The sequence below is a fragment of the Polyodon spathula genome, chromosome 8 (genome assembly GCF_017654505.1).
Source record: "Polyodon spathula isolate WHYD16114869_AA chromosome 8, ASM1765450v1, whole genome shotgun sequence".
NCBI classification, from domain to species: Eukaryota; Metazoa; Chordata; class Actinopteri; order Acipenseriformes; family Polyodontidae; genus Polyodon; species Polyodon spathula.
In genome coordinates, this window is record NC_054541.1 from 23,891,312 (window position 1) to 23,910,095 (window position 18,784).

At 38.0% G+C, this 18,784-nt stretch overlaps 1 protein-coding gene across 2 annotated transcripts in view; it reads right to left on the bottom strand.

Moving 5' to 3' along the window:
• Positions 1-3,950: 3,950 nt before the first annotated feature.
• Positions 3,951-18,784, bottom strand: part of LOC121319627 (solute carrier family 41 member 2-like) — a 35,984-nt gene continuing 21,150 nt past the window's right edge. The window contains exons 6-12 of one of the 2 annotated variants that reach the window (XM_041257238.1): positions 18,577-18,721; positions 17,220-17,261; positions 13,935-14,082; positions 13,567-13,646; positions 12,064-12,195; positions 11,134-11,282; positions 3,951-6,392 (exon numbers count right to left, since the gene is read on the bottom strand). In XM_041257238.1, coding sequence (XP_041113172.1) covers positions 6,207-6,392; positions 11,134-11,282; positions 12,064-12,195; positions 13,567-13,646; positions 13,935-14,082; positions 17,220-17,261; positions 18,577-18,721 — 882 coding nt within the window. In that variant the 3' untranslated portion in view covers positions 3,951-6,206. Of the gene's footprint in view, positions 6,393-11,133; positions 11,283-12,063; positions 12,196-13,566; positions 13,647-13,934; positions 14,083-17,114; positions 17,262-18,576; positions 18,722-18,784 lie in introns of both variants that reach the window. The other variant, XM_041257237.1, reaches the window with a different exon arrangement.

The following is an 18,784-nucleotide window of genomic DNA, read 5'->3' on the forward strand; positions in this document are numbered from 1 at the left end:
AAACTTTCACAAGATTAAAGAGCATTAAGCAAAGAAATAAACCCAAAATCTAGAACCATTGAAAGACAGACATGTGGTAAACATGTATTTGATCCATCCTTTAACTGTCACTTGCGGTGAGCCGTAGCCTAACCCATCAGACACGGGTGCAAGGCGGGACTACACCCTGGATGGGAAGCCAGCCCATCGCAGGGCAACTAAAGGGTAATTTAGAGAGGCCAGTCCACCTAGCCAGCATGTCTTTGGACTGTGGGAGGAAACCGGAGTACTCGAAGGAAACCCACGCGTACACGGGGAAGACATGCAAACTCCATACAGATAGACCCCTAGGCCAGAATCGAACCCAGGACCCTGGAGCTGTGAGGCACGTATTTGACGTTTAGTGTATTTTTTTCAATAGCAGTTAAGTGAAGACAAATACTTCATTCACTTAATAATAATAACAATAATAATAATAATAATAATAATATTATTAACAATAATCTTTATTTTGTACAGCGCCCTTAAAAGCAGTCATCTCAGAGGGCTTCACAATTAATAGTACTGCAATAAATAAAGAGATTATGCATAAAAGAAACACAAGGAGATAAAACAATCATAAAAACACCTTTCTAAAAGTCTTTAAATTAACCTTAAAAACACTCAAAGAAGCAGAGTCCCTGATCTCTGGTGGAATATTGTTCCATAATTTGGGGGCATAGCAACAGAAGGCCCTGTCGCCCACAGAGTGCAGGCGAGCAGGCGGGACACACAGCAGTCTGAGATCAGCAGAGCGGAGGTTGCGACATCCAGTTTTTTATTTCAGAGATACAGGCAGTTAAGGCAGAGACAGCAACATTAATATCAGGTTTACAATTAATATAGGATTTGAGTATTGTCTGCATAAAAATGTGTATGCCATGAGACCTTAAAATGTGGCCGAGGCGAAACGTATAAATACTAAATAACAGGGGGCCGAGGATAGAGCCTTGTGGGACACCAGAAATTATTGGCCCAACCTCAGAGCTAAACCCACCCAGGGAGATAAATTGTTGACATCCTGTTAGATATGATCTAAATCAGTTAAGGGCCGTGCCAGAGAGACCAAATAAACTCTCTAATATATGAAGTAGGATATTGTAATTTACAGTGTCGAATGCCACATTAAGATCCAAGAGGATTAAAATTGATAAAGCACCTGAGTCAGGAGCCATTAACAAATCATTAGTGACTTTGACCGTCTCAGTGCTATGAAGATGCTGAAAGCTAGATTGAAAGGGTTCAAAAAGATAGTTATCAATGAGATGCTGGTTTAATTGCCTCGTGACAGTTCGTTCTAGAAGTTTAGCTAGAAAGGGCAAATTTGAAATGGGGCAAAAATTATTAAGATTATACTTATTTTAATGCTTTGCTACCATGAGCCAGTATTTTTTTCTTTCTGAGCACTTTTTTTTTTTTTTTTTTTTTTAAACGACAATTGTGTTACAATGAGAAATTCTTGTCTATATTTGTTTCTCTAACAACTTGTGAATTTCTGAGATATTTGAAGTGTTTAGTCAGTGTTGGGTATTTCTGCATGTTTGCCTTGTCTTTAGAGCTTGTTTGGAATTTCTTCTAGTTATTTCTCAGATGCTGGTAACCTGGTAAGTGTGATTTCTGCCAGTGAGATTCAGAAATTTTTCTTATTTATTTTGTTTACTTCCTATCCTAACAGTTAATATTAAAAGAAAGCAAGACTTTTCAGGCTAAACATATATGTTCTATTATACAGTGTAGCACTGCTACCTCTGTGGCAGGTGCTGTGTCTCACATTTTCATGATAAAGATGTTAAAGATATAATTTTGTCAAAAAAAAAATTAGTTGAGAAAATATATCAATTGCTCTAAAAAACACCCTTACAATTGTTTATTCAGGATTTGCTGTTTAAAAGAATACTGTTCAATAAAATACATGTTTACTATAATCTTTCCTATAGAATAATGCAAGATCTACAAAGTGATAGTATACTTACAGTGCTGGAATAATTCTGCTAGTTCTAACTCTGACTTGCTGACTTCAAAATCACACAAAAAACTTCCTTTGAAGCCTGTGGACTACTTGCCGTATTGAGAAACCTTAAGGCTAGCTACAGACACAAACCACTAAATCAGACAAACAAGTCGGGCTTCTTAAAAATCATAACTTATCTGGTGTGAAAATCTGCCAGTCAAAAAACTCATGACCTGTGAGGGTCATTAAACACACAAAGAAATCTTTCACAGAGGAAACAGCTACAACATAAAATTTGCTAATGGATTTGATGTGACAACTTTGTTCTAAATTAATGAATCGGCTATGTAAATTAACACAAAACACACCCTTGAAGACGACTTACCAACAACATCACAGAAATATGAAACTAGAAAAGCTGATTTGGTTTTAAAAAGCAATCAATTTGATTGGATAGTGCTATTGAACCTCCCAAATTTCAAACTCCTTATGAACAGTGGCTTTGGTACATGAAACGATCCTCTCATTGGATATTGAAAAATATCCATAGAACCACCTGAAAGGAACAGACTCATCTTGCTGACACTGGAAACTAACTTTTTAACTTCTACCTGTTTGAACTACATCCTGAAAAAGCTGCTTTTGTTACCACTGGAAACTTAAAAGACTGTAATGCCGGACACGTCGCCGAGGACGGACAATCCAGAACTTCGACATGAACCCCATCAGCAATTCTACCTATGGAACCACCAGGACAACACAACAACGAGGACAACAAACACTACACTTCTTACAGTGAACATTTAACATCACAAAGGCTTACGCGGGGGAATGCATACACTTCATTATCCTAACTTACTTACATTTAGATTAGGACATACTTGTATGTTTTATTGTTCATGAATGGTAAACTTGTGATGATCTGTGTATCTTGCATGCTTTATACCAAGCGTCTTCACACAATATTTACTTAACACCAGGATATCTGTAGTTTAAATGCATTTCCATCTTTTTTTAATCAACTGCATTGAGCAACTTTGAAGGTTTTTACAATGGTACTGAACAAGCCACAATTAAAATTAAAGGCGGTGCACCCTTTAGGAACTACTTTTAAATATACAAATAAGTGCATTTTCTATATATTTCAAGGTAATTTGTTTAAAAAAAAATACACCAAAATTCTTACTGACATAACGGGGGGCTCCGTCGGGATAATAATCCTTCCTTATACGACGTATTGAATTTTCACAAGATCGCCTATAAGGTAGGCACACCTGTGTTCAATATTTATATTTACACATTTCAGAGGAGATATGTGATTTCAAGTACTTGTTTAAAGAGATAATTGGCTGTTTGAAAAGAACATTTATTCTCTTAAAAAGGTGTTAACTACAAAAGACCTTAGTGGGTTTTTTTTTGTTTTTTCTTGGAGCAAACATATTGTAGTTTAGTTGTTCTAAACAGGAGTGATGCTACAAGGTGTACAGTAGATGAGTTATTTTAAATTGTTGAACAGATTTGGTCTCAAAATATAGAGACTGTAAAGAAGACAAAGTACAAAAGAAATGAATAAGCAAAGAAATGTAAATGTGTTATTTATTATTCTTTTACTTAGTTTAAATCTGTTTTAGTTTTAATAAATAGTAACATCTTAAAATAGGATTAGAAAAAAAGAAGTTAATATTGCTATACTGTATAACAGGAGAGCTTTTAAATCTGGAATCAAACTGGTGGCCCAGAAGTAGAAGGCTCTGTACCCTTCTACATGTCCTAGAATAGGTGTTGCTGCTGCTGTCCTCTGCAGTCACGCTATAATTAAACCAGTGACTCAGCATGAATAGTTAAGATTTTTCTGAGAACTTAAAGACATACCTACTATTTACCTTTATAGCTATATATATATATATATATATATATATATATATATATATATATATATATATATATATCATTGTAACAATTGTTTTAAACGAGGTGCTCCACAACAATTACTTTCATAAATGTTCAAGTACCTGCTGATAAACATTGTTGCAGCAGATCTGAAATGACAAATATTTTTTAATTATTCCCACCAGGTTCTCAACAATCCCAATCACAGCTTCCAGTTCGACTTAATATTACATGTAGGACTTTAACTATTCTCAGTTCATTTTTGATCAGTGCCCAAAAATCTGTAATAAATCATCCAACTTTTGGAGGAAAATATTTGTTTTGGGCCAACTCTGGTTCTTAATTGAAACATCCTGAAAGATGTTCATTATGCAAAACGTTTCAAACGGTTTGCGTATCTGATAAGCTGCATTTAACAGTGCTTGACTTTTAACTAGATCACTACAGATCTGATCTCAGCATTGGTCACCTCCACACACTCCATCCGGCGGTGTTCAATGCAGCTAATCTCAACAAGTTTAATGATGTTTCTAATAAGAACCTGAATTGACTCAAAACAAATATGATCAATGACATGAAAGTTTATAAAAAGTCAATGGGTTAAAAAATAAAAACAGTCTTTATCCTGTATGAAAACTCATCACCCAACACTAGGAGAATATCCCTACGCACCACAAGGTCAGTAAAAAAAAGAAAATAACTAAGTTTTAAAGGAAGAAAAGAAAAACTATCTAAAATACAAAAAACACTTCACCGGTGTATACCAGCAGTAATACCCCAAAATGAGACGTTACCAGAACCAAGAACCAGTCTAGCAGATCAGGCCCTCACTTGTGAGGATAATACTTTGTGTGTTAGGTAGCATTACTGATGTATGCAATTGAATTTAATATACCAGTGAGCCATAAAATCTTGATCCTACAGTACAGTCAAATCACATGGAATGAATGGTTGACCAACTGGTGTATAACTCTATACCTGTGCACTGGTGTCTGAAAATAAAAGTTGGATGTGAAAAAAACTGCAACTCTGTAGGAGGAAATATGTTAAAAGCAGGGACCGGGCTTCAAAAGTAAAAATGAGTTTGCTAGGAAAGAAAAACATGTGCAATTCAACAGCAGTGATAGTAACTTGCAGTTCTTGCACTTTGACAGGTGAAGTCCCCATAAGAGCTGGATCAGTCTGTTTGAAGTTTGTTGGTCTTTGATTGTAATAGGAGTTAACAGCTTCTTGCTCTAGGTACTATATACTGCTCAGAGAGGTTAGATACTTCCACACATGAAACTTCAGTTCTATATCTACCATTTAAACCACTTGCCTACGAGCCAAGATAACTTGGTATAACTTGCACTGATGGCTTAAATTATGTTACAAACTGCATTCACGTTCCACATTGCAGTTTTTTTACTCACTTTAATGCCAGTCGTGATTGCATCTTGGAGGTTTAGGTTGATGCCAACAGCAATCCAAGTCAATTAAAAGAGAGAATGTAAACTGATGCTTCCGCCTGTACCTGCTGAGTGATAATGATACAGCTAGACAGGCATGTTTTGTAGAGTTTCCTTCAGGGAAACATGAGATTTTGTGTCAGCAGTAGAAAAAGAAAAAAAAAAAAAAAAAATTTTAAAAAGTAAAGCTTTTCAGTCAGATTTAAGTGACTGATACAATCTAAAGCTCCTGTCTGACAGGTGTAGAAACCTGTAACGACTCAGCACACTGAGCCACATGAGAATAGACAGATATTAATGGCGCAGTCGCATTAAAGATGCATGAGAGAGTTGGCTGCTTGGTCTCTGGGCCCCTCAGTTAGACTAGGCGCTGGCAGCAGGGTATGCACACTGACATTGAGGATGATAAATGATGCTTAGCCACACAGCTGGCAAACACTTTTGAATAGATAAATATTACAAAAGCAGATAAATAAAGTATAGAAAGTGCACCGCTTTTTAAATCTCCCAATTGTTCCAATTGACCTTGCGTAGAAATAGAATATGTGACGGTCTTCAGTATATTATCCTATTTACTTCCAAGGCCTAGCTAACTTGGAGAGATAATTGTGGATATCTCACTGATAACCTTCACGTATCCTCTATCTAGATTTTGCCTGCAATGCGCAGCTGGTGTGTATCCATGTTGGCACTGCAGGGAACTCTGCATAGGGGATAATTAGTCAGTCAGTCAGACTCCTAGTACACTTGCTGTAGAAGGGACAAGCACCAGTTACAGGGTCCAGTGATTGAGATTGTGAATGTGGCTTAAGAACGGACAGACTGATAGTAGATGCAGGTAACTAGTCTCAGAAAACAAGGGGACAGGTAGTCGGGAAGGCAGTCAGGTAGGCAGGTGTTCAGTCCCCAACATCGCTGTCCTGATCCCCAATGACCCAAAGGAAGTGGAAGCTTATTGCCAGCAGGGCAGTTCCCAGGAGGTCTCCCAGAGCAGTCAGGTAGGGGATGGAGAAGCTGTCAGGGTCCTTCCCATTCCTCCACATGCGGTGAACCATCCAGTCTGCGATACACAGGAGTGTCAACACCTGGAGTAGGGGGGACACATGAGCTGAAGTTAGCTCAGAAATACATGCTGTTTGTTAAAGACAAAGCCCCATTTAGTAATGAATGCACAATGTATTAAAGTGATCTGTTCTTACCTTGGTAAACCTAACTGAAATGTGTACATTTGAATGTTCATGTAATTAAACCAGGTTTTAAATATTGCAAAGCATAAACATTATTAGCTTAACTTTTTGAGCACAAAGCTTGTAAAAAGACAACCCTATTGCAACCAATTAGATAGTTTCAATGTCAATCAATGTCTAGTGGTGCCTCTTCAGAAGTCTGCAGTGTTTAAAGAACATTTGTGAAGAATGAGCCATATTCATGCATTTCAATATTTAATTTAAAAAAGGAAAGATGGCACAAGAGCAGACAATTATCAGTTACCATTTTATATTTGAATGAAAAAAGACAGAAAGAAGCAACCGGCTTCAGAGGACTCCCCTGGAAATCACAACCTAATCATAATGAAACCTACCTTCTACTTTGACAGGGTTACTTTTTCAGAATTTTTTTATTGCAACTTAATTATTGAGGGAGTGTCTGTTTCTCCTGCTGGTGTCTCAGGGCAATATTAGAAATTAGCTGTGACATTTTAAAAACTACCTTCCTAAAACATAATACAAACAGAAACATATACACATTCTTTTACCTTTTAAAATAACTATCTAAAACCATTCAGTACACTCAAACAATCCATTCATTCAGATCAACCAAGTATCAGACAGAGTTACAATAAATACACTGCACTCCTTCCTAATTTTAGTTCATTTATTCAATGGACTGATTGTTTCTTGTTTGGTAAATGTATAAGCCCTTTGACACCCAGCATACTGGACAACAGCTATATAAAATACTGATACTGAAAACTACATTAAGCTAAAAAAACTGGGTTACCAGTGCTACCAGTAATGCAAGCCTATTATAATATTACACATGGAACCTCTGGTGCAAAGAGGTGAAAGAAACCACAGACAGACAGGCAGACAGACAGACAGACAGACAGACAATGTGCAGCAATCTTAATAGAAGGTGCTGGTCCAGGTTTCCTGTTACCAGGCTGGATCTCATGCACATTAAAAATATTTTTTGAGTTCAGGGAGTGAGGAAGGAAAAACTGTTTACTTAATTACGATAGGCCTCCTTTAGTGAGAAAGATGTGTACTTTTGGCACAAGTGTTCTCTGTTCTGACAGGCTGATGTCCACAGAGCAAGTCTGAAAAAAACATTCACCACCCTGCAGGTAAACTTTCACTCTGGGACAAGTTCATTTTGTCCATAAGTTTAGAAGAGTTCCCTTCTCCTCCATTCATAGCTACTACATATCAGTATTACAGTTTACCTCTCTCTCACACACACACACAATGCACTTCAACTGTCATAGTTTTACTTCAGTTCTGCATTGTGGATGCACTTTGACTCTACTGTTTTCTACTGTGCGGTAAACTTTTACACTGAATTACTGTATTTTTTATAGCAGATTGTTGTACTTGTGAGCTTTAACAATGTGCATCGATGGATGAGATTCAATATATGTCAATGTACTCATTTTTATAATAAGCATATTGCTCAAGCAGAAGAGCAAAGGGGCTGTGTGGCTAAATTTATTTAACTAACTTGTTTTACTAGCATTTTCTTTGCTCTATTGCACTTTGCCAGGATTTTTACCGCAAGGACAAAATTGAATCTTAATAATAAAAAAATATGTATTGAGACACATGGTAGTTACTCCTGCCAAGTTAGAATAATGGCAACTACTGTGACTCGACACACTAAGCTTTGGGGAAAGGTAGGGTATAGGGATTTAATTACCACCATGACCTCTAGGGGGTTATCAGGAATTGCCGGTCTCTCCTGGAGGGCTTTTTTTTCCCTACAATTAAATGTAAAAATAAATAAAGCATTTAATGTATAGTACAAATATGTTATAAGAAAAGGATCAGCCATGTAAAGATGTGATATTTACAAAAAAAAAAAAAGAGAGCAAGTTGCAAACAGAGGCTAAATAAAAATGAGGCTAACTTGTTTTGATTCATGTTGCTAGTAGTTCATGCTGCAATAAAACAAGACATGATCCATTTGTTCTATCTTTACTGTTTCACAGACTCAGATTATTATTTATCTTGGACTAACTCATTTTATTTTAGGTAAAGTAGTCCAAGACAAGTGCCAATATGGCCCAATAATAAAACTTTTTTTTTTTTTTTTTAATAAACTAATTAATATTTCCTTGTGACTTCCAAATCAAAGCAATTAAAAAAGATTGAAACACTGGAACAGTAAATCAGACACCTTCCATGCAAAAAGAAATACACATCACCACCAGATACAACACTCTCATAAACACAGCAAAATACAAGGTGTTAACAGAATACTCATATTTTTAAAGAAAATATATACTGAACACACACTGAAAAAATGTTGAATAAACCAGTGCTTATTCAAAAAAGAGAAAATAAACAAGGTGTAGTGAAACACCCATCTGTGAAAGAGCTCATAGAGTCGAATAATTTCCATTTAACTGACACACACACCCTGTTTATTCTTACTAAAACATGCATATATTATTTAAATACACAACCCTTCTCAATAGGTTACCCTGTAGTCTCTGCTGGCTATATGTGAGCAGGCTGTGCTCAGTGGACACCAAAAAAAAAAATGTATTTAAGTGCAGGGTGTGTTTTCTTTGGAGGCTGTAGCTGGAGAGTCTGACTTGAGCCTTTCTTTAAACTGAGAGAAACAGACCTGAACATGGCAATACTTTAACATCTCAACGAGGGAACCCCTACTAAACTCCAGTCAGTACTGTTTAAAATTTTTTTTTTTTAAAAAAAGGTGGCAATCATGTGGCAGAGCATTTTCAGATGTGCCACACATCTTTTGTGTTTCAGCTATACCAAAAAAGTAATACACACTTTATGATTTTTTTATTTATTTATTTTTTAAATCAAAACCTTTAGGGAACGGTAGCAGGGGGAAATCTGTGCTGACTCTGCTGGCGTGTTCATAGTGTTGCAGGAAGAGGGTGGCACTCATCCAATACCCGCCTGTGAGTCATGGCACTGACACGTGGAGGCGGGAAAGAGGGTGTGTGGACTTTCCCTCTCTGAGTGGCTGGGAGGTGGGTCTTGGGGAGATTGTTAGCCCTATAAAATAACGCTCTACTGTTTCCTCAGGTCTGCCCTTTTAGATGCGCGGAATGTGTGGAAGCACTGTTCCAGGAACGAGAATCAGCCGGGAGAAAGATTGAGACAGTGGAGAAACCTTTGACAGACCCTGAAATATTGTATATAGCAGGCTGAGGGAGCCGCTACAGTAGTCTTTTCCTTTCGCCTTCTGTTTTTGGATTATTCTTTGGAGCACCTGTAAGTGCACCTGCACTCTGAACTGTTTACTGTTTTTTGGTATTCACGTGGTTCTGTTTATCATAGTTGGTAAGCAGCCCACAGACAACAGCGCCCTCTTCAGGCTAAAAAGAAAAACCGCACCTTGAAAATAAAACTGAGCACCTGTGTGGTGTTCTCAAGTACACCTGTCTGTCTCCTGTGTCAGTGAATTACCCACCACCCTTTCACACGTGGTGTATGCAATGAGATTCACTGGCATTGCCATAAAAGCAGTGCACCCACAGAAGGAGCAAAAGAAAAATGGATGCCACATAGTTTGCAGCTATGATGGACCTCCTGCACCAGAATCTCACTGCTACGGTGCAGGGGGTGGCTAGACCAGCAGCTCCAGACCCCTAGTTGCAAAGGCCAACAAAAATGACGGCCGAGGATGGACACAAAGCCTACTTAGAGGTGTTTGAGACCATGGATACCTCAGCTGAGTGGGCTCAAGCGCAGTGGGCTAGCTACCTGTTGCCTCAGGCGGCGGCAACGACGCTGTCCCCGGAGAGCATGCTGGAATACCCCACGCTGAAGGCAGCCATCCTTAATTGCGTGGGGGCCACGCCGGAGGGGTACAGAAAGAAATTCCAGGAGTAGCAGTTTGTGGCAGGGGAGCACCCATGAGCCATTGCCCACTGCCTAAAAGATTACGCCATGGGCTGGCTGAACCCGGACGCGAACACCAAAGCCAGGTTGGTGGAGGTAATCGTGGTGGAGCGTTTCTTGGAGTGACTAGCCCTGGGACCTTGGCTATAGGTCCAGCGACAAGCACCTGATACTCTGGACCGGGCGGTCGAGTTGGCGGAACAGTACCAGGCAGCGGAGCTAACGCCCGTGAGACTGCCTGGAAGTTTGACAGTTTTGACATTAATTTCTCAGTGTGGGTTTACCACAGTAAAAGCATAACAATGTGTAATAAAGCATAGCAAAGCATAGGTAAGCATTGTAAAGAATACAAAGGTATGGTAAAGCATATTAATAAACATGGCAAACCTGCGTAAACTATAATAAATGTGTAGTATAACCATTGCAAAAATACCAAGCAAAAATATTGTTGTATACTTTTATAAGGGTGTTTCCACCCCTCAGTCCTCAAAGTGCCACAGTGGTCTGCTCCTAAATTAATTATAATAGATATAATGTTAAAATAATCATACATTTGTATGCTAATAGCCGAAACATTTATAAATGTAAAAAAATCTTCATGCCAGGCAGTCAGCTCCACTTCCTACAGCACAGAACGATGCTGGAGGTCTGCCCTCTGATAAGTAACCAGGTCTAATACTAATCAGCTCCTGAGATCTGAGCAGATCAGAGTCCAAAATGTGCTAACCTGCAGAAGCGCTGCAGCTAGGTAGACCGTCATGAAGATGGGGGTGAGGGTGGTGTGGCCGCTCTTCATCAAGTGAATAGTGTACAGAAAGATCAGGTGGCCGGGGATGACCAATAGGAGCAACACCTGGGCTGACCGGTGATTGGCGCCTGTGGACAGGGGACACAACAATGTTTCCACAGAGTTTTTGAGTTACATGCTGTATAAACATTAAATATCACTGCTCAAATATAGATCTCACCAGGGGCATGGCTTTATGTTGTTAAAGCACTGGGACTTTTGTAATTTATTTACAATACCAACTGTTGCTGTTTCATGGCTGTTTTAATATTTATTTATAGATCAACTGCCCACTACTTAAGTCTCTAATTTGCCTTCTGAATATCATTTTGTGTACACAGAAGGCAGTAAGCAGTGAACAATATTCCAAAAGTCATTGGGGTGTTATGTAATGTGTGGGTATACTGTAATGAGTAATTAGCTTTTTTTTAACACTCATTTAAAACAAACCATAGTATTTTAATGAATTGTTGCACTCTATATTTGTAACACAAAAAGTTTTATTTTTTGCACTATTAAAGTTATGGTCTATTTTAAATAGGTGTAATTGGTGACATGCCGTCTGCCATAGTTTTCCCATAATGTGTAATCCTAGTTCACCACAGAGTTCCTCTGCCCAGCATTATGGTTTGGTACAGGTTTCTGTCTCAGCCTGTGGTTACAACTTTTTAACTGCTAGAACCACAGTTCAGAATTTAGTTTGTCAAAATAAAAATATGTGTCTGCAAAGGCAACTCTTTCCCCGAGTAGAACATTGGCCACCTTGTGGACATGCAAGCACCTGCCAGGAGGGATCAGTACCTAACCCACTCAATTCAAGATGACAATGCTTGCCACAACTCAGAGCCCCGGAAAGGAAACGCCCATTACCTGCACCACAGAAGGTCCTACAGGGGTAGTAGCAGCCCTTTGCCTCCTCTGGAACCTCCCCTGGAATGCTGTGGAAATGGAGGTGGGTAGATATTCGGCTAGCCTGGATAGCCACTAAATTACCACCAATACCTAGAAATCGGGGAATTGAAAGTTAGCCTTTGATAATCCTCAGTTAGCTTGTGAGACCATCTTGTTGACCACAGAATATCTTTACAACTGTATTCCCTACTTAACATTTTTAAAGCATTATTGTGTTTCCTCCCTGGGATGAAGACAAGGTTTTCTTTGGAAACTGTAGCACATGCATGCACCATGTAAGAGATAAATAAATACTAGTGCACCTACACAACTGCCTAATAGAGGTCTCAAGTGAGCAAGTGAAAATTACTTGCAAAACAAATAAATCTCAAGGGTTTGTTAAATTGCTGGAATAACATAATTACTTCAGAAATTCCTGTCTACTGTGTAAGCTCTCTACAGATGTTTGTGTTTACGTGCAGCCAGTGGGAGGAATAACAAAGTCCGCTGTTAGACTGCAACGTGGACAGTTCATTGCAAAATTGTTACTGTTATTATATAGGTATAATAGTGTAGTAAAGTTCAATGAAATCATGATGAAAAACATGGTTAACAAGTACCCTATGATAATTCATACACTAAGTAAACCGTCATGGTAAACTTGTAGGTGTAATGTTGGGAACACGGTTAAATCTTATTTAAAATGTAAAATTCTAGTTGATCCACTTTTCTCTTAAGCTTTTGGAGAAAATAAATACAGGATATACAAGCGAGAAGTCAGTTTGCCTTATCTTGATATAGTATTATGGAGGACCCACACATCCTGATGGAAGATACTATTCAGCAGAGAAAAATGGCTTCACTCACTCAGCCACAGGGGCAATTGTGACTAATATTCAGGAAAAGAACATGCATCAAAAAAAACAAAAACCAAAAACATCTGCTGTATAGGACTGCTCCAAGTACTGATTTTACACAATAAAAAACAGACTTCTATCCCTGCCTCCCAAATGGATTTTACCAAACATAAACCTGACAGATTCTTTCATTAATGTTGTGTAGCTGTCATAAATCAAATATATTTTCTTAACAACGTTCAGCAAAAAAAACAAACAAACAAAAAAAAAAAAAAACACATTACTGTTTTTTAAAATTGGTATTAAAATATCAAAAATGTTAAAATCAGACTTCTGAACATAAAAACAGTAAAGACAAAATTTATTATAACATTTATAAAATTCTAACTTTAAAAAATCTTTATTAGCAATTCAAGGGCTTTCAGAAATGGAAACAGGATGCTTTGAGATCATACAGAACTTAAAATCGGTTGATCTTGTCTCCTAGTATAAATACCAGAGCCCTCATTCAATTACCACCTCTCCCGGAAGAGGCTGGAGCTGCCAACTAAAACACCACAGAAATATTTCCCCAGTAGCTATTTATGGTTCATGCAAAAAACTTTTATTTTGCAAACTTCCTTACCGTTAATTACTGGGGTATAGACAACAATGCCGGCCAAGTTTGGATCAGACACAGTTTTGTCCAGAATGAGACCCCCAATACTGAAAAAATAAATACAAAAAAAAAAAAAAAAAAAGGACTGTAACAATCATTAGAACATTTCTGAAATAAAAATTTTAAATTTACTTAACCTTTAAAGGTTTCAATGACCCGAAGAAAATGTTTTTTCCACAACAGCAGCAGACTCAAGCCTCTTTATAGATGTTGATAGATTTTCTTGGATTAATCATTAAAGCAATGCAAGATGGAGGTGCAGTGGGACCCCGGAGCACCCAACCACAGACAGGTGACTGAAGTACAGTGGAAACTGAATCCCTCAAAGCTTCTACCTGCTAATGATCATGGCGGTGATGACAGGCTCCCACCCAGAGTATAGCAGGGTCCGACTGGCTGGGTGCTTTGAAGAGATTACGATCCACAGGGGTGTCAAGGCCAGGAAGAAGGCACACACCAAAGAAGACACATAGGGGTAAGGCCCTGTGGGATGAAACACAAAAGACTTTTAAAAATGTGGTCTTTTATGCCTATCCACGTCTATATATATATATATACACAGTTACAGCCACTTTTATTTAAGTTTACTTAAAATATATGGTGTTGTTTTTTTTTTTTTCAAATGTTGCATTGGAGAGGTCTGTGAATCCCATATAGCCTTTTGATTTTGTCACAACAGGCGATTAAATCAGCAAAATCTAAATTTCAGTATGACATGATTGTATAGGTATAGGCCACCACTTTATTTGAGTGACAATGAGTTACAGTGGATATAATACAATTATATGGGCTTGGTTACCATGCGCTGACTGCTTCATTAAACAAAATAAGTGCTTGCTTGTTACGAGTACAATGCCACAACAGGACATACAATACAAGCAAGCGACAACCCTGAACATTTATAGACCTGTGATAAATAAGCCTGCAATAGCCCACAGATTATTTTCTGCCACTTATGATTTAGTGCTTCTGCCAAGTAAATCAGACTTCTGTAGACTGCAGCCTCACTGAAAAACCTTTCTTAAAAAAAAGAAAACGCCTTCAATTATTTAGTCAAAACGTTGACTTAATGTAAAAAAGTCTACTTAAAAACTAAAGAGAAAAAGTTTATAAATTAAACATCTACACCATTCAAGAGAAAAATATTACATATGGCTTTCTTTAATCACAAATAATTAATGAAGGCATAAGTTGGTAATTTTTCTCCTTGGTTACTGTAGGTTTACCTCAGAACTTACGATCACGTGTTGTGAATGAACAATTGCCTACCTGTTGGGTTTTGTTTAGGTTTCTTCAAAAAAAACCTAACCCCCGTTTCAAACTGATGCTCCAGCAGCTTGCTGAACTGAACTGAAACCAAGTACGTGTTAGCGTCCTACTTCGTTGTATTTTATTTCATACTGGAGAACTGAAGCGCGCTGCACTTATTCTAAAGCAAATCTCCCACAATGCATCGTAACGAGTAACGATAAAACCAGGGAGTGAGTGAGTGTGAATGTATGTTTGTTTGCGTTTGTTATCAATATTGTGCAATTGTACCAATGAAGACATTTACCCACTCTATCACATAGCATTCCGTGTTCTACCTAGCGAGAAAGAAAAGAAAGACGAAGGCTAGTCTTTTTTTCATGAAATGCTTAATTACAAGTGTTAGACTCAGAAGTTGTTGCTCCTCTGTGGGCGCTGCCGTGATTGATTCTGGTGGTAACAGGTGATCAGTGTAGCCTTGTGGGACAGGTGATACTCTTCAGCATATCATTTGCATACATTAGTATTAAGTACAGTTTGCTGCTGGAGCACTGTATGCAACCAAGGCGCTCCAGAGGCACAGAGGAAGACGAACTAGCATCAGAAGAGCGTCAAGGTATTCTTATTTGTTTCAGATGCCCTTCTACTCATTACATAAATATTCTGTGCTTGACTTCAGTTAGGCTCGTCGCTGGAGCATCAGTTTGAAACGGGGGTAAGCCTCCTATACCCACAGGAAAAAACAAAACAAAACATATAATAACAGTAAGGGGCCTGCACATGGGGGAAAAAAGAGCAAACTCCATCAAATATTAAGGGAGCCTCAAACCACTAACCAAACAGTCTCCAAGCACATCAGCATTTGGATTTGGGCAATTTCATTACATTAAAGCTGCCTCCTTGATGAGACAGGAAATTCAAAGAAGCTTTACAGACGAGTGAGCACAAAGCCTCGAGAAAACCTTTAATCAGCGAGGAAGATGGAATGCTGCTACTTCGGGGCCATGGGGGGAGACAAGATAAGACTTGACCATAAAAAAAGTACCTTGATTTTAAAAAATGCAAAGGAATGCCTCCACTGTGAAATAGGAATGGAACACTTTAAATTGAGAAAAAAAAAAAAAAAACCTCCTGATCTCCCCCATGGTTCTAAAAAGTAACCTCCACCCCTAGCTGCAGATTTAATTACAAACCTTCCCTGAAGATGGTCAAAGCTGCCAACCTAAAAGCTGTTAAAAAACAGTGTCCTAAAACCTTACAGCTCATTCTTATTCCATTTTACTTGTATTAACTTTCTCTGAAACTTTACAGGTGTGACAGATTTTTTTTTTCCTCCCAATTCAGTCCTTTCCAAATATTTCGGATGTAACCTCCAGATATAAGACTGTCAAAGGAAGCTTCATTTGGAGACAATAGACTCCCTTGCTAGTAAAACATACTTGACTTTTATCTTCAGAATGAATCAACTCGGAAGTCTGTTTTCTCGTTGTACTAAATGCGCCCTGAAGTTGTCACTTTACTACATGTGAAGTTTACTGTCGATTTTCCTGCCACTTCCAAACCTGAATCATCAGCTTTCCATCTGGAAATAGGAATGAGTAATGTGCCAGAGCACAAAACAAATAAATAACCAATAACAATCAAAATAATTGTAGTGTGTATTTTAAAAACTTCTGCTGAGGATTCTGTAACTGTTTAAAAGTTAAAATGTTCTTTGACCATGACATCGTTCACTTCTTGAATAGGTCGTATCCAATGGTGCCCTCTTCTGTTTAAAAGAAGTACTGTTCAGACAGTGTTGCTCCAATTTCTGTACATTTTAGTCCCTGAATCAGTGTCCGTCTCGTGATAACAAGAGGCTTTTTTACAAACCAATACTGTGTCCGTTGTGAACTAATTGCTACAGGCGTTCTTTTAAGCAAAATTCCTATTCCTTTAGCTGAAGCATTTACAATGGGAAAAATCGGTTTCACCACAAGGGTGTTCCCTTAGGCGAAGTGTTCTCTTAGGAGGTGTTCCTATATGTTACTGAAATGTAGCCAAATGAGTGGTATAAACTGTATAGATCCCACTGTATGTATGTATGTATATATATATATATGTATATATATATATATATATATATATATATATATATATATATATATATATATATATATTACCATTCCCACGCAAATTAAATAGCATTTTGTCATGTCTCTTCATAATGTTATCAACCATTAGGGTAGTTGCAATAAGCAGTAAATGAATTACAGTAAATTAGTTACCAAGACAGTTGTAAAGACCCTGGCTGATCCAAGCCAATATGGCAAGAGTGATGAGATCCCCAAAACTGGCTGCAATGGGGGTAGCAACATTGTCTGGGTTTATACCTGTCTTCTTTGAGCCGACGATAACACCGACCATTATAGTACCTGATGAGAAAAGGGGGAAAAGAGAAGGTTTAATCAATAAATAATTGGAATACACTTTCGATGTGTCTGTATTATTGTCAGTGTGTCAGTGAAGACATAAACGAAGAATAACTACCATCAATATCAAGTCACAGCGAAGAGGTGTTGCCAAGCTTTGTGCATTGTTCCATGCTTCAAGGAGTATCATACGCTGAAGCATTAGACACTCTCACTCCCTCCGTGTTTACCTGGGTATGATTTATTCATGTCTCTCTCTTGACCCCTTTTTTTTTTTTGTTAGGACGTGTTGCTGTTGTTGTTCCACCCCACTGTTTATTGCTTACATGTTATTTTTTTGTCAAAACCTTTCCCTATGACTAAATAAAAAATATATTTGTTTTCCTTATTTATGGTCAAAATTATTTCTGTATTTCAACAGCATCCATTACATACATACAAACATATAGCTTTCAGCTTGTTTGTATGCTGTACTCGTAATAATCAAGCGCATTTAGAAGACAAAAAAAAAAAAAAAAAAAAAAAAAAAAAAAAAAAAAAACTACTAATTCGGCATCCTGGTCGTCACGTAAAATGTTAAGCATTTTCCCAATTCACTACTCAAAGTGGTTAAGGACACGCCAACAATTGGGTGTGCGGAGGGAATATATTTTGTCTGTTTTATCCCTCTCAAATTAGCTCCAAGCTAAGATAATAATGATAATAATGATTATATATATATATATATATATATATATATATAATATATATATAATATATATATATACATATATATATATATTATAAAAATAAAAAATTTTTATGAGCACTCCAACCCACAAGTGCAGTGGTATCCTAAATATTACCAATTTTACCAGTGTGGAATAACTGGGTTGGACATTTGTTTTTCATTTTGCACCAAAAATTGGGTTTCTGTAATAGGAAGTACCACGCCTGGTATTGTATTGGATGTCAACAATCTGCAAATGCAGCATTTTGAAAACATCCTTCATTTAATCTGACACAACCATTCAGTCAACAGAGCTCTGTGCAAGCACTGCAGTATTTGTTCCCTGAAGGAGGTAAGCAAATGATTTTATCTGAATGTTCCAGCGGTCAACTAGAACGAGGCAGCACCTGCTAACAGAGCCTCCTGATTGGTGAATGAATTAGTCTTAGTAATCATTCACAGCGAAACTACCCTGAGGATTGTTACATTCCAAACGTGACTGAGCTAGTCCGACAGGTTCTTCTTCAGTTATCCCTAGGGGAGGGGAGTATCTTAAAACTGTTCAGACAGCCCCATGCTGGTGAACCCATAGAATGTGGTGTTTCTCACCTTGCAGGAGAGAAGCGATGAAGGCTGTGGCCACACTGCTGGAACACAGAAGCACAGCATGGTCCATCTGGAACTTCCCTTCTGGGATCCAGCCAAGGATGACTGCCGCCACTGCAGCCAGGAATCCCACCACGGTCGCCTGAACCTACAACGCAATACAATCTGTGATGGTCTGCAACAATCTGTGATGGTCTGCAACAATCTGCGA